The sequence below is a fragment of the Fonsecaea erecta genome (assembly GCF_001651985.1).
Source record: "Fonsecaea erecta strain CBS 125763 chromosome Unknown Scaff3, whole genome shotgun sequence".
NCBI classification, from domain to species: domain Eukaryota; kingdom Fungi; phylum Ascomycota; class Eurotiomycetes; order Chaetothyriales; family Herpotrichiellaceae; genus Fonsecaea; species Fonsecaea erecta.
The window spans coordinates 3,103,177-3,121,494 of record NW_017387246.1 but is presented as its reverse complement, the minus strand read 5'-3'; the positions used below and the strand labels follow the sequence as shown (position 1 = coordinate 3,121,494).

At 52.6% G+C, this 18,318-nt stretch overlaps 7 protein-coding genes across 7 annotated transcripts; 3 read left to right on the top strand and 4 right to left on the bottom strand.

Annotated features, from left to right (window-relative positions):
* Nucleotides 1-209: 209 nt before the first annotated feature.
* On the bottom strand, nt 210-1,137 carry AYL99_04377 (hypothetical protein; the record flags this gene model as incomplete). The annotated part of the gene is made up of 2 exons (XM_018835891.1): nt 210-990; nt 1,067-1,137. The coding sequence occupies 2 exons, from the start codon at nt 1,135-1,137 to the stop codon at nt 210-212; spliced, it is 852 nt and encodes a 283-aa protein (XP_018695541.1).
* Nucleotides 1,138-2,040: 903 nt separating this feature from the next.
* On the bottom strand, nt 2,041-5,208 carry AYL99_04376 (hypothetical protein; the record flags this gene model as incomplete). The annotated part of the gene is made up of 1 exon (XM_018835890.1): nt 2,041-5,208. The coding sequence occupies one exon, from the start codon at nt 5,206-5,208 to the stop codon at nt 2,041-2,043; it is 3,168 nt and encodes a 1,055-aa protein (XP_018695540.1).
* A 599-nt stretch (nt 5,209-5,807) lies between these two features.
* Nucleotides 5,808-7,155, bottom strand: AYL99_04375 (methionine aminopeptidase, type I; the record flags this gene model as incomplete). The annotated part of the gene is made up of 3 exons (XM_018835889.1): nt 5,808-6,491; nt 6,545-6,937; nt 7,015-7,155. 3 exons carry the CDS (start codon nt 7,153-7,155, stop codon nt 5,808-5,810), a joined length of 1,218 nt encoding a protein of 405 aa, XP_018695539.1.
* Nucleotides 7,156-9,095: 1,940 nt separating this feature from the next.
* AYL99_04374 (hypothetical protein) lies at nt 9,096-9,983 on the top strand (the record flags this gene model as incomplete). Its single annotated transcript, XM_018835888.1, has 1 exon — nt 9,096-9,983. The coding sequence occupies one exon, from the start codon at nt 9,096-9,098 to the stop codon at nt 9,981-9,983; it is 888 nt and encodes a 295-aa protein (XP_018695538.1).
* Nucleotides 9,984-12,104: 2,121 nt separating this feature from the next.
* On the top strand, nt 12,105-13,643 carry AYL99_04373 (hypothetical protein; the record flags this gene model as incomplete). The annotated part of the gene is made up of 1 exon (XM_018835887.1): nt 12,105-13,643. The coding sequence occupies one exon, from the start codon at nt 12,105-12,107 to the stop codon at nt 13,641-13,643; it is 1,539 nt and encodes a 512-aa protein (XP_018695537.1).
* A 1,004-nt stretch (nt 13,644-14,647) lies between these two features.
* AYL99_04372 (hypothetical protein) lies at nt 14,648-16,975 on the top strand (the record flags this gene model as incomplete). Its single annotated transcript, XM_018835886.1, has 1 exon — nt 14,648-16,975. One exon carries the CDS (start codon nt 14,648-14,650, stop codon nt 16,973-16,975), a length of 2,328 nt encoding a protein of 775 aa, XP_018695536.1.
* Nucleotides 16,976-17,044: 69 nt separating this feature from the next.
* Nucleotides 17,045-18,160, bottom strand: AYL99_04371 (hypothetical protein; the record flags this gene model as incomplete). The annotated part of the gene is made up of 1 exon (XM_018835885.1): nt 17,045-18,160. The coding sequence occupies one exon, from the start codon at nt 18,158-18,160 to the stop codon at nt 17,045-17,047; it is 1,116 nt and encodes a 371-aa protein (XP_018695535.1).
* Between the last annotated feature and the right edge of the window lie 158 nt (nt 18,161-18,318).

Below are 18,318 nucleotides of genomic sequence, written 5' to 3'. Positions count from 1 at the left end.
TGGCCTGGGGCATTTCTACCAGCACGGAGCAGATGCAGCAGTTCAAGTGAGATCGATGTTCTTGTTCTGTGTTCTATAATCTTGTATCAAGCAAATGTGGTCTACCTGCATCATTTTCCAACTCAGAGCCAACCGGTCTCTAAGGCAAAATCAAAAAAGAAAAAAGGGTGCACTCGACTCCCGCAAAACCCCGTCCATGCTGTCAATGTCTAGTAGCTCATCTCCTCAGCCAGCTGCCGCTTGAACAACTCGGCGTGCCTGGTCAAGACTCTCCGTCTAATGAAGCTCGTTTTAACAATAAATGAATATCGATATCTCGACCACTCCCACTCCTTGACCTTCCCTCCAAATTGCTCGTGCATCACCTCCAGCACGGTCTCGGCGTACCACCAGCACATTTCTCGGCGAAATTTATAGGCGGGATGCTTTTCGGTGGTCGCAGAGAGCACGTGGGCCAGTGCCCGCAAGTCCGGTCGCTTGTTGACGTCATCAAAGGTAATTGTCAAGAGTGGGAGCGGGAGGTTATAGTGGTCGGAAGGCGTTGCGCCTGAAGCCCAATTCCAGCCCACGAGGACCCAGTCTCCGGTTTCTTCTCGGCCGGCGGCGATCCGCGTACGTTGACCACTACCAGAGTCCTCGACGATGAATTGGATGAATTCGTGAGAAAAGGGGGAGGCAAGAGCCTTGATCCACGTGATTGAATTCACCTTCAGATCCTTGAATTCGGCGGGATCCTGGAGCAACGCCTCTAACCATCCTTTCGACGAGAATCGTTTGAAGGTTTTGAACAAGACGGGAAGGCCTGGGTTTGCTGGGACCACGAGCGGCTTCTCGCTACCGAGTTCCTCGAAAGGCTTCGCCGTGGTCTCCTGCAGAAGTGGCAGGTAGAGTCGCTTGGCATAACCGCTGTGGGCAACTTCGAAGGAAGACGCATGATAAAATAGTCGGAACAACAGTAGAAACACGGTGTTGAAGCGGCTGGAGCCGAATCTGTGTCGAGGAAATAGGAGACACAGGTCAAAATTTCGAGAATGTGGCTTGCCACAACTGCACTGTGGCCGTATACCTCCCGTAAAGCCGACCCCGCCAATCCATCGTTGTCGCCTGATATGCCGCGGCCGGCGTACTGCCACCCATGGATGCGTAAGATGGGTCATGCTTGGTGGTAAAAGAGTGTTGTGCTGCCCACTTGTTTTTCGAGCAGAGGCACCGGTCTGTGAAAGAGAGACATGTTGTAAATGAAAGAAATCATCATCGCAAAAGCCAGCGGAGGTACCTGTGGGCGGTATATGTCAGTTGTCCCCGTTGTTGGGCGTGCTGCTGGCACGGCATTTTGATACTCAATACCAGGGGCATGTTGAGTTCTGACCACTCAGAGCTCCGAACGAAGTCTCGTGCAATGGCCCCATTCGCTCGCCTTTGATGCGGTCAACATACCACATTGTGATGGCCCGTGGTGTTTTGGTAGTGCCGGCCTGTGCATAGTAGATCAGCGTCCTCCCATGTGGGCGTGGCGGCTGTCTCTCGAGCGTTCTCGTCGCAGGCTGCTGTCACGGGTGCAGTTGGCGCTGTCTGAAAGGGCCACGATCCGGTTGTGCTTGACCATTCTTACAACCCAGATTGCAGCCCGCACAACAAGGAGATGAGTGGGTCATGCTTCCGCTCGAGACGATCGGTTCCGTAGAGCAATCTCACTCGATTACTTGATCTTTTGTCCCGGAGCAGATGGATTCTCCAAAGAAAAGTCTCGCCGACTTTCAGCAGCACCAGTGCCGTCAAAATGCCAAGCCGGGAATGGAAAAACAGTTGTACCGTATCGCAGCCTTGCTTCCGCCATTTTTCTCGATTACAACGGCTTTGGAAACACTCGTGAAGGCCCTGAATTCACTAACCTATATACGAGATCTTGGTCCTGTGGAAAAGGGGACTTTCTTCCTCCGGAAAACTCCTTGGATATCATGCTTTTGCCTCGTCATGCAATCGTGAAGTTGGTAGTACAATCTAAACGCAATGGAAAACAGGCCACCATCTGACACCTCGCTAGAAACTCGCCATCTCCAACCAAGTGCCCACAAAAGCCAGTCTTCCTAGGTCCGCACTGCTCTCCCATGTCTTCCGTTCGTTGCTGCCGTCTTTGCTCTTGTCCTTGTCCCCCAAAGCATCCGTCACCTCATCTTGAGGCACCATCTTGCGTTGGAACTCAGCAAAGCTCAGCTTTGCGGGTCCACCTCTGCGATCTTCTTCTTCGTCAATCATATCGTGCAGGAGCCACAGGGAATACGTCTTGAGCGCCTTCTCCGGGTCGCCTGAGAATGGATCTGGTCGTGGGGTTTGACTCGGAGCGAACGGGGCCGCACTCGAGGCTAGACTTGGTGGTTCCGGTTCGTCAGGACGAAACTGTGGGAGCGTCGGGTCACGGTATGATGCATTTGTCTCGGTCGCTGCAGTGACAGAACCCGCAGCCACCTTTTGGCCGGACAGACCCTGAGAGCCGAACATCAATCCTATATGATCTTCGGAATCTTGGGGGCTGGACTTTCCGTGGCCCGGCTTTGCCACTGGTGTAGCATCAATCATCGCCAGCTGCTTCTGCTCCTCCTCGTTCTCCCTCCTCCGCCTGATCTTCTCGATCAAGGTTTCCTTTGTTTCACCCGCTCTCATTTCGAGTTCGACAAGCAGCTTCTCGAAGTTGACTCTTTCCTGTGCAAAGCAATGCCGGTCCACTCGTGTGCGACGTGCTTCCATGTGCTCGTCTTCCTTCTCCTTGAACAGCACGTCGAGCAACTCGTTGAATCCTTGTTGCACGGCTTGATAGAGAATGTCTTTGCCAATGTCTGCTTCGGCCTGGCCAAGCTCATAACCGCCCCATCTTTCGTTGAAAGGAACGCTTCGAGAGGAAGCATTTGAGCGCGTTTCGTAGTCTCCCTCGATGGCACTATCATCGAAGCGGACCTTGGACGAGGATCTCGAAGCCATAGATGCTCTCCGAGGGCTGACATCGCCTCGCCCATTCTTCTTGTGTTCGGGCAAATCCTCGTCATCCGAGCTGTCGGGTTCAGTGTAGCCTGGCGGCTTGGTTAATCCTTCCTCGCGATCGAGATAAAACCGTCGGCGACGCCACCGTTCTTCGAGGGCTCTGGCGCGCAACATTTCCTCAGCTCCATCACCTTCCGCATCAAGCCGCTGTGCTTGAGCAAAGAGAACTCGGGTCCTATCAACAGGATCCGTAATGTCATCCAGCGGCACCTCTTGTCCGAGCGCTTCACTGATGTCCTGAGGCTCTGGTGTCCGCACCGGAGGCCAAGCATATGTCTGCAACGGAGCATCAGGCCCGGTGACGGGCTCCCCAATGGCCTCGTCCGACTCCATGCCCGTCTGGATGAAATTGCTTCCCATGGGCAGCATCATCAAAGGTTCGTCCTCTGGAGGCTCCTGTCGAAACGATCGGAAAGGATGGTTCCTGGTCCGGCCTCCAAGTGCGGCATTTCCGATAGCCCTGGCACGATCTCCGATCAGATCACTGTCTGGCTGCAGAACGCCATTTGTGCCGTTGGCAAGTTGCAGATCCCCATTCGCCTGACGTTGTTTACCCTGACCATTTCTGGATTCGTGACCGTAGAGGGTACCGCCTCCAAAAGCAGCGCTGATAGGCTGACTGCCTTGAACAACCTCCCGAATTTCTTCTTCGTTATAACCGAAATCTTCCTGCGAGTCGATCATTTCCCGACTCAGCTCTTTGCTTAACGCGTAATACGCTCTGAACATGCGCAGGAAGTCTTTGCGGTCCACGAAGCCGTCCGAGTCCAGATCGTAACCCTCGAAGATACGCTGAAGCCTGGCCTTTCGGCTCTTGTCCTGCAAATACGCAAGGCCGCGTATGTATTCGTCAAAGGTGATAACTCCGTTCTCGTCCGTGTCATAGAAGGAAAAGATGCGATCGTAGATCAAATTCGCAGGAGAAGGTTTGTCTCCGCGCGAAGGGATGAAATATGCATCAAACCCCTTTCGATCAATGGCAATTCCCAGACCAGTCGGGTCGGCAGGAAATGGATGTCCGGCCAGACATTTGAATTGCTCGTAGAGGGCATCCATTTCGGTACGCTCCATTCGGGTCTCTTCGAGTAGTGGTTTGGATACACTGGCCGGCAAGGACAAGGGAAACGCGCTCGGGTTGCCAGGGTACCACTCCGGAGTGACCTGCTTGATGTTTCCGCGTGAAGGAGCCGGGATGCGGATCTTGTAAAAGACGTGAGCCTTCCCATGTGTAGAGCTGGCTTCGCAGTTCTCGCAGAGGTCCATGTCGAAACAATTTGCACAGTGATAGCGGATACCTCGAATGGGGTGAACGCCGCAGCTGTTGCACTCGACACCGCGGTGGATATAGCATTCCCGTCGTGCTTGCTCGCCAGCGATATGGTAAAGGAGGTCGAGCATGTTTTGGCTGCCTTCGGGATCCTCCTCGTTGTTGCCCGATGAAATGTCACTGTGTGCATCGTCAGGATCCGCTAACGCCTGAAGTGCCTCGTGAGGAGCCAAGCCAGCTTGTTCCGATACGCCGTCAGTCTGACCAAGGCTCGTTCTGGGACTGTGGCGAGGAGCATCGAGTGGGTCCCATTCATCGTTGAGAGGGAAGCTTCCCTCGTCAAATGCTTTTGCCGCCTGGAAAACAATATCTGCAGCAATCCCAAGGCGATCCATGGCTTGTGCGAGCATCCAAACTTCGTCTCCGATGATATAACCTTCTGGGTACTCCGCTTTCAAAAAGTTCTGCACAAAAACGCTCTTGATATGACGGAGGAGGTATTCTTGTTGGTTTGAAGACAGCTCCGCCGGGGAATGTTGCAGGAGGTAGTCGTAGATAGAGCTGAAATTAGACGGGATCAGCGACAGGTCCACCTCTTGTGTGGGCGGTCGTGTAGTAAAGAACCATCTATTCTCGTATTCTCCATATCCTCGTCCGGATTCGTTCCGTCGTTCGAGGTGATAGACAGCGAGGTGGGCTGGGTCATAGTTGAGATTCGTCTGCTCGAAGCCACGGCGCCAACGTCGTCTATTTCTTGGCCGACGTACGGCATTGCTGCGATGGAGGGAGGAGGGCTCTGCTTGGGGAGGCTGCGCATATTGCGTGTACGTGTAGTAGGCTGCGGTGAGGGCGACCGCCCCAGCTAAGGCTAGGAAGAATGGCTTCCGATAACTCTGGTCTGCCATGTTGACGGCATGATCAACTGCATCTAAACGGGATGGTAGTTTCTAGGAGATGTAACTGAAGGTTGCTGCTTCAAGTGCATTTCATCGTGGCAGACTGCGGAGAGAAAGTTCACGCCGACGAACGAGTTGGCAGTTGTGGCACAGCAAAAGCCAAGCTGTGGCTGGTAATAGAGCCGAGCCAGGCAGTCACTCGCTAAGAATATTAATTGAGCAGTTACTGTTCCAGTGTTATGCACATTCGTGAAGGCTCAAAAAGGCACATGGAATAAGCTCCTGCTTTTCTGCACCTCGAAGAAGGATTAATAGTGCATGCTACGTACATGTCCTTCCTTAAATTATCTGCTCATCTTTCTCCCGCGAGACTGTGGTGCGAATCCGACAAAACCCCTGTTTTGCGTAGCCTTGTCACGTGGGTGGTCTGTCAGGATATCAGGACATACTGTATCACATCCCGTCATCGGTAGGCGAATCGAGGACAACAACAATCGCTGTGACTGGCATTGCCATGGAGACCAAAGTCAAGACCATATCGATAGAAAAGTGTGTATTTAACAGCTGGATTCACCAAGTCAGACATAGCACAGTTAGCACTACCACGCTCAAGCCTGTGTTGTATCCCCGGTGATTTCTCCATTTGTCGCTTCAGAACTTGGCATAGGAACCGGACCACCGGGCGAATTCGGTAACCGGGCAGTTAGAACCTCGACTCCATCGTCCGTGACCAGCAACGTATGCTCAAATTGGGCAGAGCGGCTTCCATCGCTTGTGACTGCCGTCCAGTCATCGGGCCATGTCTTGTCCTTGTAACTGCCCAAACATATCATCGGCTCGATCGTAAAGGTCATCCCTGCCTTGCATTTTCCCACTGCCTTGTTCTTCGCATAATGCGGCACATTAGGCGCGCAGTGGAACAAGGAGTTGATGCCGTGGCCACAATACGTCTTGACAACGCTAAGACTCTGGGATTTGGCGTGTTTCTCGATGATGTCTCCAAAGTCGCCAATTTTCACTCCAGGCTTGACGTGATCAATGGCCTTTTGCAAACATTGGCGTGTGGTTTCGACGAGGCGGACGTTGTCTGGATCAGCCTTGGCCTTGTCGCCGATGTAGTATGTTTCGTTCAGATCGCCGTGGTAACCTTCATGATACAGCGTGACGTCAATGTTGAGGATGTCGCCATCCTGGAGAACTCGCTGGTCGGGAATGCCGTGACAGATGACTTCGTTCGGGGACGTGCAGACGGACTTCGGGAAGTGGTTGTAGTTCAGGGGGGATGGGTAGGACTATCGTCAATTGTTAGCTTCTCTCTTTGGCAAGTCGGCTGTGCCCAACCCACATTGCGCTCTATACAAGCATTGTGGACAATCTCATCAATGTAGTCTGTCGTCACCCCGGGCTTTGCTGCAGCGGCGGCGATGTCGAGGACTTCTCTGGCTAATCTGCACACCTTGCGCATGCCCGCGATGCCCTTTTCATCGAGTACCTGGACGTTGTTTTTACGGACATATGGATATCTGGGTATTCCATCCTGCGACCATTCTGGATGCGGTATTGACTTTGGGATCTCCCGTTTCGGAGACAGAGGATATACAGGCCTCAGAGAACCAGTAAAAGGGTAGGTAGGAAAAGGGTTGAAGTGGCCGCTCTCTGGATCGACTTTAGACACAACCTTGGGAGGAATGAACTTTCGGAAGGGATTCGTACTCTTGTGTAGAACTTTGTGTTCAGCCTGGAAAGCAAGGTCAGCGGTTTCTAGTCTTTCCAGAGGCCATAGTCTTTCTTACAAAAGACCGGAGGTCAGCCTACCCAACTCCGCTTGAAGCAGTCTTGTGAGCAGAAGAAACTGTCAACGCCCATCTCTTTACACTTGGGACACTGTAGTGAGGATGCATCATTCTCGCAGTTCAGCCCGGGGCATTTCCGAGGTTGAGCAGCCGCTTGATCCATCTTGACGCCGTTAAATATAGGCTTCTGTCCACAGGTGTTCTCGAGGTGTGGGAGATTCGGCTCAGACGCGAATTTTGACAACGGAACTCGACGCAGGTGCGGGAGAGGTATGCAGTCAGTTGCGGTTGCAGAGCAACTCCTTCTATTATGCGGCAACGAGTGGTTTATGCAAGGTGTAATATCCCGTCAGAGATCAAGCGGGGTTAAGTAGATATGTTAACAGAACATTTCAGTAATCCAGCTTTTGCAAGGCGACAAACTGACGGCGAGCACGGCGAAAAACCAAGATCTACGCAAGTCGGCCGCTTTGAGCAAAAGAGCGGAGTGAAATCCCGCTGCTTTACGTTCGATCCTGTCCCCCATATTGATTCTAACCATACTTCTTGAATATGTTGATACTTTCATGTGCGAGTGCAATAACGATGCTGGAAACCCCATGTTGGTGGTATAGGTCGACCAGATATGCAGCAAGTTCAAACAGGCATCATCGCGCCCGCAACTCTCTTCTGAAACACGTCGTGGGACAGAGAACAAAAGCTGAATTCAGTGACTTCTCCGTGTCATATCGGCGGTGATACTGAAGCGTTTTCCAAAGGCCATCCCAGAGAGCGAGGCCGATGAGATCCCATCATAGCCAGAACATCCACCATTATCAATATCGATTCAGCGTCGAGGTGCTCTATTCTTTCCTGTGCAGCAGTGCCTAAAGGAGTCGAACTCCTATGCGTCAGCAAATCGAGGCTGTTCGTGCTCAGAATCTTGATCCCTACCATAAAAGGAAAGTCTTTGCGCGAGCACCGATTCCATCATGCCCACTGAATGGTCAGCGGTGTGCAGATGTAGTTTATAGAGACTCAGAAGTCATGCTGTAGGGGTTGTGTCTCCACAATTCGAGTAAAGATTCTTCCATGGGACCAACATGTTCCGAGTCTGCTGTCATCGAGGAGGAGTATCCATTTAACAGACAGTCGTCATCCGAATTCAGCGGTAAGGCCTCAGTTGGTGTTCGGTGTGCAAGTCTTCAACGATAATCGTTATGTTCAACCGGTCTGTGGTACTTGTGCTGGTTGAGCACCGTCTTTCCATTCGAATTCTAAAAGAATTAGCTCTCGGCCTTTTCCGTAGGTCGATGAATGCTTACTCTGACGGCACATAGGACAGAGACCTTTCGACGTTTCTTGTTGTATCCAGGTCAACAAACAGTGCTGTTTGGGTGAGCTCGATATTCACAGCCTTCAACCGTCGAACATACCATGTGGAATGAATGGCCGCACTTTCCCATCAAGAGCGGACACTCATCACCAGGTATCTTACATGTCGGACAGGTGCCATCAAACTGGACTCTGCAGATGCCACAGACTTCATCCTCGGGCATGTCCCACCGCCATGTCGCCACTGCGTGCCATGTCTTGATCTTGACCTTCATGCTGAGCCGGTTACGCCGCTGAACGAAGAAGGTATTCTGGCTGAGGGGAGCTATGTAGGGAAGGCCGTGTTTTGCGGGATCGATTCGAGGTTGTCAAATGCAATGTCTGTGTAGCAGTTGAACCGGTCAGTTGGGGAGGTGTCACATGCCTGTCGCGTGGATGGTGTCGCGTCAAAAACGCTCTCGTCCGCCGATGCGGGTCTTTGATCTTCTGGCTCGGGTCCAGATTTATTACTACGTCAGATGCGGAGTAGCAAAGGAAAAGCTCGGAGCTTGGATATGATACCATCGAGCACAAGGTCAGTTCTGTTATTACTCATAACCATTATCTCTTTCCACTGCTCGGTGTCTCCTCTAGCACACTTACAGACATGGTTCAGTCTCCCGTCAGTCGCCCACAACCATGATATGATCATAGCTCCGTCGCAAAATGCCTGCCTCGCTCGGCTACATGCCACTTTGGCGATGCGGAGTTCGTCGCCCTTTACACGGTCATCTGCATCGCATATCCAGCATGCGCTGCCGAGGCTTCTCTTCCTACCTTGTGACCCCGAAAGAGCTCGACGAAGCTCTCAAGAAGAATGCTCCTACTGCCATTTCCACGGCTCCTAAAGTCATTCCCATCTGTGCCGCCTGGTTCATGCCCAACGACCCCGAGAAAAGAACAGGCCTCCAGGTTTTCCTTAAGAAAAGAATACCCACTGCTCGTTTCTTTGACATTGACGAGATAAAGGACCAAGAGTCGGAATGGCCACACATGCTCCCCACCTGCGACGCTTTTGCGGACGCAATGTCCAAGATGGGAGTCAGACGGGAGGATGAAGTGGTGGTATACGATACTGAAGAGCTCGGTTTGTTCTCTGCTCCTCGTGTGGCCTGGACCATGCGGGTCTTTGGCCACCCCAAAGTCCACATTCTCAACAATTTCCGTCTTTGGGTCAAGGAAGGTTACCCTATCGAAACGGGTCCTCCAGAAGTTCCCAACATCACCAAGTATCCGGTCCCGGCATACAATACGGACATGGTGGTGAAATTCGCAGAGATGAAAACAATAGGCTACGATAATGGCAAAGAAGGCTCAGAAGAGATCCAGATACTTGATGCTCGGTCCAAAGGTAGATGGGAAGGTACAGAACCAGAACCGAGAGCTGGAATCAGAAGTGGGCACATGCCTGGATCAACAAGCCTGCCTTTCCAAGAATTGCTGGATCCCGAGACCAAGGCGTTGCTTCCTCAAGAAGAGCTGAAGAAGATCTTCGAGAGCAAGCAACTTGACCCCAAAACGCCATTCATCACCACATGTGGCACTGGTGTGACCGCAGCTATCATCGAGGCGGCCCTCAAGGAGGCGGGGTTTGGCTCAGAGCATGACCGTAGATTATATGATGGCAGCTGGACGTAAGTCTCTCTCACCTGCAACTATTTCATTCGAAGATGTGTGCTAAACTCGTGCAGGGAATGGGCCTCCAGGGTATCTCCGACCAGTGGTCTAATACAATCCAAAACATCAGAGTCAGGCAAATCTTGAGGGGAACATGAGTGTCTTTGACGGCTGCAAAGTGGATTCCTCGGCTACATAGTGGCATTCTTTTTAGCGAGGGTGTTTGGCGTCTGGTCCTGCATTCGATCAGCCTGGCGTGGTTCGAGTCTTAAGCATTCCGCTCGCATCGTCAGAGCCCGGGGTTTTAGTGTCGAGCCCTCATGGTCCATGTCAAGATGAGTAAAACTGCTCGCGCCTCACCCCCGGCTCCCGCCAAGCGAGCCGACATGGGCGAGCGACACAATGCCCACGCGGGCCGTCTGTGAACAGCTCTAAGCTCTGTGTAGGGAACCAAGCGATCAGGAAAAGCCCCTCCATTTGGATTTGCAGGGTATAGTAATATTTGCTCTCACAATATGGGGTATTGCTCTGTATGCTCGCATGACTTCGAGCCATAGGTTCCAGTCATAAAGATGGTCTGCCGTGCCCTTATCCCACGGAAACGCGAAAAACGGATTCGTCTTGATCTAGTACTGCGCCGAGTGCTTTCAGGCAACCGCTTTCCCCAGAAAACCCTCAACAGGAGCATGTCAGCTTCCAGCCTTCAATCTAGTTTGGAGTATTTGGATTTGCAAGGACGTCTCGGTCTCTCTATGTTTCAGCGAGTATCGACATCATTTTCGAGGCAAGGGCTTCGTCTTCTTCTTCTCTCAACCTCCCATTTGGAAATACCACCCTTCGAAGCCTATTTATCCATAGTCTCAATGGCTCGCAGTATGAGGTGAGATTTTGCTTTAGCGTTTCCAGAAAAACGCCCTCATCTGATACCATACCCAATTTCAATATGGCCAGCTCTTCCGTGTTCACGTAGTTCCACTTCTCAAACATGGGTACGACCCTACCACTCCTTTTCGGGTCGTCGTAGTGGATGCATATCCAGAAGAGGACCCAGAAGAACGATTCGTAGTCATGCATGGCCGAGTGCTTCTCACCTAATAGTACCCCAATGGCCATGAATGCTCTTGTACCCGTTTTGCCGCGCGCTCCTGAAGATCCCTCTCGTTGTGTCCGTATCGCAAGGTCGAGATCAATCGAAAATGCTGGCCAAGATAGATTCGTAGGGTCTTCGTTTATCATCAGATTACCTACCGATATATCGCGTTGGAGGATCCCGGTCTGATATAAAGATTTATAGCCTAACCAGTGGAATCAATAATGTGGGACTGCGGTTATCTCGAAGACCGTCCTTGGCAGCGGGAAAAGTCGACGGTTTCAAGAAGTTCGCCTAATTTTCTTGCCCTCCGCGAGGTCGAGATTCAATTTGTCTCGGCTCAACATCCACACCTATCCATTTTCGGTGAAGCGCATCAGCCACTGGCGATAAGAAGGGTGTCGAGTCAAGAGTTACGAGAGCAGAAATGTTAGAGGACAGTACCGAGTACGCGAGCCGGTCTCTAATCACGCTGTGATAACTCTGGTCACGGTCGGATAACACATCGAGAAGTTCATTCACTGTCATACCTCGGACGACTGGTCCTCCAGTCTTGAGACCGGTAATGTCCAGAACGCAAAACTATGGACGTTCCCAGTGAGTAATTAAAAATGGAAAACAATTCGCAAATCAGACGCTCGAAATGAGTCCCAATCTGGCTACTGTGCACATCAACAGCGAGGACGCCTTGTTCCTCTAAGGCTCTTTTCCTCAGGGGTTAGATTTGTTGTTCCGTGCCAGAATTGCTGGGCCACGATGCGATGGCACGGACGCGTTCACCTTTTCGGGTTCAAGTCCCGAGGCTGAGTCGCCCACCGCCTCCTGGGCAGTGCAGCTCTTCAGCCTAGTGGTGAGGTGGCTTTCAGTATCGTCGGAGCCAGCTTTAAGCCTCCTTCATCCCGGCCTGACGACTCCCCGGCCGTACTCTGTACTCTATTCCAAACAGTAGAGCTGACAATCATCACTCTTCTTCGAGATATTGAGTGCAATTCAACCCTATATGATCGAAGTTTATGTCGTACACTCGCGTGCTTACAGATGGGGACTGCGAGATGGAGAGGTCGTATAGGACAGCCGAGGGCACAGCCTATCTTCTATCATCAAAACCCTACTTTGACCAGGGAGCACTTTGCCGGAAGACATGTGTCGCTGGACTATACATTGCGCTCATCTGCAATACGGTCTGCCTAGTGGCAGGCGTCTACACAACATTGCGACCAATTTCCTTCTCATGGCAAGGAGCTGGCGGAGAGGCCATCACCGTCAGCTTTAATATCGCCATCACACTCCTAAACGAGATTTACGGCTATATTCACGGTATATCCCTCCGATGGGCACTACAACGCGAGGGGAGACTCACATTTAATTCCAACCTCCGGCTACTGACTAGTTCACGAACGTCGAGGCCGAACAAGTGGTATACCAATCTATTTATGTTGTGTTGCATTATAGGTTCATATTCATCTTCGTCCCTCGTCTTCCTGAAGGATGGCAGTTACGAATACGATGAAGAGACTGACGACTCACCACCGACACATGTCTGTGGCGCTGCTATCATCTCTCTTGCCATGTGCCTCCTGGGCCAAGGCATCGTTGCCTGGTGGTCACTGCTAAACAAGCTACACGTGCCAACTTGGAGCGCGGATCCTCTCGACACAGTTGCCGCTTGCATCCAGGAAGGCTACCTACACCAAGTTTCGGGCCGCTGTATGCAAAGTGTGCATGACGCAGCAGCTCCGTCAACTCCAACACTTCCTCGACACAAACAGCGACCGGCTTACGCCGCACATCCAGAAGTTCGGAAAGTCATTTGGGCGCTGTGGGCTACTGTTGTTCTCGCGATCCTGTGGGCGATCATCATCTGGGCCATTATCAAGGATGGAAGTGTGAATGGTATTTCTGATGGTGGCAACTGGTCGTTGTTCTCGAACGATGACACCCCTTTCCTCAACATGGGCTGGGATGTCGACTCCGAGACGCTTCCGGCTGTCTGTTATATCTGGGCATTCTTCTTCATCTCGGGGCTACAGGCGGTGATTACCCTTGCCTTGCATTGCGTGGAACTCCGCGTCAATTGCATCACCGATGAAGCAACTTGGAGGCTGGCTTCGTCCCAGGGTGGTCTGAAGCGAGACCGAAATATCCTCATCAAGATGGGGACTTCCTGGCCGTCAATCACGTTGCTCTGCTTCAAGCCGCTTGTTCACTGGCTCTATGGCCTTTCAATCACTATCACCTTCAACGCGGGCGTCACCATGAGGCCGCCCCAAATTTTTTACTTGAGTGCCAGTGCTTTGCTGCTGGCATTATTTGCCACCACGATCGTGCGAATGTCTCCAAAAGGCCCTCAGCCTGCGACGTTTGGTCATCTGCAGACGCTCGCAAACTTGATTGACGAATGGCCCGCCGAGGGGAAGCGACTGTTCTGGGGTCACAAGAGCGATCAGGGCGACTTTGCGCACGCTGGAACGTCCAGCGGGAAACTTGGTGAAATCAACTTCCAGGTGGGATATCTCGGCATTCTTTGGTCGCGGGTCCCTCTGGGTTCCCTCCAGCATGGGGACCAATGGGGAAGGAGAAGGGAGTGTTGAGATCTGTATATTCCGATAGTACGTAGATTGAAGTGGTCTATCTCAGAGATCTGCTTGATTGCGTTCTCTTCTCAAGAGTCTCTCCCAGACGCTCTCAACACCTTATCGCCGTTATCAGGCTGAGACTCTCGCTCAGCTCTGTTCTACGGGCTTCTTATTCTGCATGTAGTTCAAATTCCAGGAATTCAAGACGCAGGTCGGTGATGTTGGCGGCGACCGTGACTGAAAAGGCTGCGAAACCTTGGCGAGGCTGACATGCTAGAAGTCGCCTTGTCACATTTAAAGGACTCGAGTCTTTTAGTACTTAATTTGGGGGCGAGAGGCCAGGAGTTAGTGAGGCTTCTGTCAAACAACTCAGACCCGGTAGCCGCGGCGGTGTCTCTCAGTGCAACCATTTTTATTAGTGGTGCACGACATGCCGATATCACGGCGCGACCCCTAGCAAGGCAACGGGCGTGGAGGGGCGCACTGTGGTTCGGCTAGCACCGAGAGGGACGGGCCATAAAATGTCAAATTACGTGCACTGCTGAATAGTGCCTTGTGCATTTATCGCGCTGTCAAGGGTCCCAGTATGGCAGAATCATGTTGTCCTTCCAGTGACCGTCTCTTCAATGAGCTTGTGGCTCAGCTTGATCTCTGCAAGAACTCTCAGGGGCGCAGACCGAGACAGTACGCCACATCAAGGGGTTGTGGAAAGCACTACGATGCGGCCACAATCTGAGGGGTAATAGCGAATCAACACATTGGGAGAGTCTGTCGCTCGCCTCCCATCTTAGCCTTGATGCTCTGGCCGTCTGAATCGCTTATTCGGCTGTTAGATGCGTGGCTGGGTCGATTTTGGTGACCCTGTCGGATGCAAGTGGAAAATGGACAACAGATAGTCTCAGCCTGATAGCGTTCTTGATCACTCTTCTTCTCGCTAACCAGCAGCAGAACCAGCAGGAATGAATCATCTGTGGGACATGGGCGCCGCCTTCTGGCATGCTTCCACATAACGACTGAATATGGTACGAGGCTGGCAGATTGCGCCGTGGCTCGCGGCGGTATTGTCGTGGTGCTTGGTCAACGCGCTGCCACAGCGTTCTACTACCAAGGACGTAGAACTCAGGCTGGTTACACGTCAAGCGTCGCAATTGACTCCTTCTGACCCTTCCCCCGCCAGCATCTTGCGAACACAGCTCACCAATCCGGTCGGAATATTGGCAGTCCTTCTGATCATCGGCGGCGATGTCATCCAACAAGCTTGCGCCCAACTGGTATCAGGCCTCAGATTTCCGTACGGCAGCAAAAATACTTCCCAGGAACGACACTACTTCTCGTTTACTCCAGTGGCGTTCAGCTTCGGTTGGGTAGCGTACGCCTTTAAAGCTCTGTCCGGGGCTTTCGGCGATGGGCATCTGATGCCTCAAACTGACGTGCCCGGCCTGGTATTGACTGTGGGAGGTCAATGGAAAAACAACGAGTCGTGGATCATCGGCCGCCTGCTCCGGGACTTGGAGCTTGAAAATCCTCGCAAAGACAAAGGCGGGTTGAAGATCGACTTCTACAGATCTTGTAGAGGAGCAGGAGAACCCAACCGCGATCGTGTATGGTGGTTCTTCCTTTTCGCTTTCGGAGCGCAATTCGCAGTTGCCAGTGTCCCAGTTATTATCCACCCTGGACGGCGCAACTGGACCATTCTACTGATTACTGGAATCGGCACGGGTCTGGCACTTGTTGCCGGCTGCATGCCGCAGTGGGGGGAAGAAAAATATACCGGTCGACGAGTGACCAAACCTACGACGTACGTGCTCACACGCGGCAATGGACACTCGCACGTTTTTGTCATCATGGTAGACAAGGATCACAATTTCAAGAATTTGGATGACCTGGCGACGACGAGACCCATCGACAACACCCTGACCAAACTCATGAGCATCATTCTCGCCGTCTTCTGGCTATTTCTCCTTACTCTCGTCGGCGGGTTGGAGGAAGACGGTTGGTTCCTGCTTCTCGTGGGACTCATCGGAATGGTCTCCAATGTCGTTGTGGCAAACCGGCCAAGATCACCAGCTTCACACGGACTCCCCATCGAGCGTGATACGCAGTTGGAGGTTGTTGAAAAGAAAAGGGTTTTCAAGGCCCTTTACACAGTCGAATTCAAGCGTGATCCCGCGCCCCAGGGGATAGGAAATGCTCTTCAACCAATTTTCCTCCCCGCGGGATTTCTGAACGACCAAAAGGTTGTTTGGGAACGGAAGACCAAGAAGCGGCAGAAAAAAGCCGCTCAAGAAAAAAGTGACGGCAAGGGGATTGGCACATCACGAAGCATTGCACCTGGGGATGAGCGACGTGAACGCAAACAACAACGTAGCAGCGACCACAACAGTGATAAGTCCAGAGGGTCGTCGGGCAGTAGCAGCGGTGGAAACGGCGGTGGTTTTGGTGGAATTGGGCGTCCTCAACCTAACAGCTTCAAGCGGAATGGTAAACGCACCCCGAGCCCTCTGACCCAACCAGCTAAAATAGGAGAAACGACAACGGTCGGGAGTAGTGTCCAAATCTCTAGCCAGTCTAGTTCCCGACGTCGCGTCAAATCAGTAGTAGCTCGCAGAATCATCCAGCCGCCAGATGCTGGGGATTTGGCGCGAAGCGGATCAACAAGGATCGGAAAGACAGAGCGCACTTTCCATAGCGCCTCTCAGGGGTCTCAAACTGATCACCTCACCAGTAAGCAACGTGCGATCCTGGAAAGCAAAATCATACGTGATTCAGCCAACGGATCCGTCTACTTCAAGCTCAAGAAGCCGGCGTCAACATCCGTCGGGAAGGCCTTCGAGATGCTGTTTCCGCATGGCGCTCTGATAATGCCGACGAAAGATGAGGGTCTCCAATGTGGCTTATACGCGATCATTGAATCTCTTCGGAGCATGTATGAGCAAGGAATAGAGGAGGTGCCAGAGCCCCCCACATTGAAGGCTTTGGAGGAAGTCGCCAACAATAATTACATTCAGAAGCATTTTGGCACGATGCTTCTGGATGGAGAGAAGCTCAACACGAACAACTGGTCCGCGGACCAAGTCGCCGCAATTGCACTGTATTGGGGGCTATCTGCGCACGCTGTCTCACTACAAATGGGCGTGATTATAGAAGGGGAACCGCCATTTCTCGCATCACCTCCTCCCGATGTTGACGAGTTTGAAGCGACCTCCTTTAAGTCGGTAACTTTCTTCATCCACAACAACGAGGGGACGCATAGAGGAAGTCTAAATCATTATTCAGGTCTGAAACCGCGGATAGTCGAGCAAGTTCTGGAGGCCGAGAGCGACGAAGGATCGAAGGAAACCGATTAAATGCATGATTATTATTTTCCCGTAATATGACGACCGATTTTAATGCAACGGCAACTTTGCTTTAGTTTGCTATTCAATGTGGCAATCCGAGCGCCCGACTCCGTTCGGGAGAGTAGCAATTGCCCATAGCCGCATAATCGTGTCGATTCGACCGATCGTGCCGTCCAACGTGGTAGCCTGCTCGGCGACGAGATCCTGGTACGTGTGCCCGGCGTAGACAGTCTCAATGGCGCGGCCTAACTCGGCGCGCTCTGTAGCCTCCTCTGGGGTCGCGAGAAAGCCGTAGCGGGCGGTCGAGAGATACGCCTCTCTGAGCAGCGTGCGCAGTCGCCACTTATGCCGTTCCCTTGCCGGGTCGCGGCTCGTCGCGGGCGCCCGGCCCAAGTAGACGCGCTGATCGCGCTCAAACAGGCAAAGGGCGTCGAGCAGGTCGGTTTCCGTGCGGGAGCGGCGCTCATCCACGAACGGGCGCCGCGGCTCCTGCACTGTCGCGGTCCAGCGAGGGACGGGGCTGTGCGGCGCGGTGGCGTACCCGTGGAGGATGTCGTCGAAGCTAAGTGCGGCGTCCAGGAATTGGAACTTGACGCATCGTCCCAGGGCGCCTTCGCGGATGGTCCATAGACGACGCACCCATGCGGAGGTCTTGATCGCGTCGAGTGCCTTCGCTGCTGTGGTCGTCGGGGTCTGCTCGATCGATCGGTCCAGCGCCAACACGATGCTAGCCTGCCGGTATACGGTGCTCAGCAGTTCCAGGGCGTAGGCTTTGCCCGGATGGGCGCGAGGGATGCACGCCGTGTCGATCCAGAAAGGTATCAGATGATGACCTGGGGTAAAGAGATTGTTGACGGATTCCTGGAGGCGCTGGAGCTGGCACATGTATAGACTGTTGAACGGGGTGCTGCCTAGGCCCTGCGAACGGATGTGACTGATAGCCACGAAGGGTGGGATCCAGTCGGCTTCGTCGGCGAAGCTGGAAGTCTTTACCGAACCATTCGATATCTCGATCAGTGGGATACGGCTCCTGGCCACCAATTCCGAGATAGAAGGGCTTTTCGTCTCTTCAAAGTCATACTGGGCGCAGGTACAGTTGGAAACAACGTGAGCTACCGGATACTGAGGCTTCACGTCAAAGCACATAGAACGGGTAGCTTTCAGCGTAGACAGAAGTTTTCGAGTTCGCGCCATTCATCGTCGTATCTGTGTCGAGAGTCGGGTGGAAGCAATGGAAGAGAACGCGATGTTTCTCCAAAAGGATTCCACCACGTGACCGCTACGGGCATCCGCCCAAACTCCCATATTGTATCCTCTATGCCTATCAATGGCGTTTACAAGAATGGCGCTTC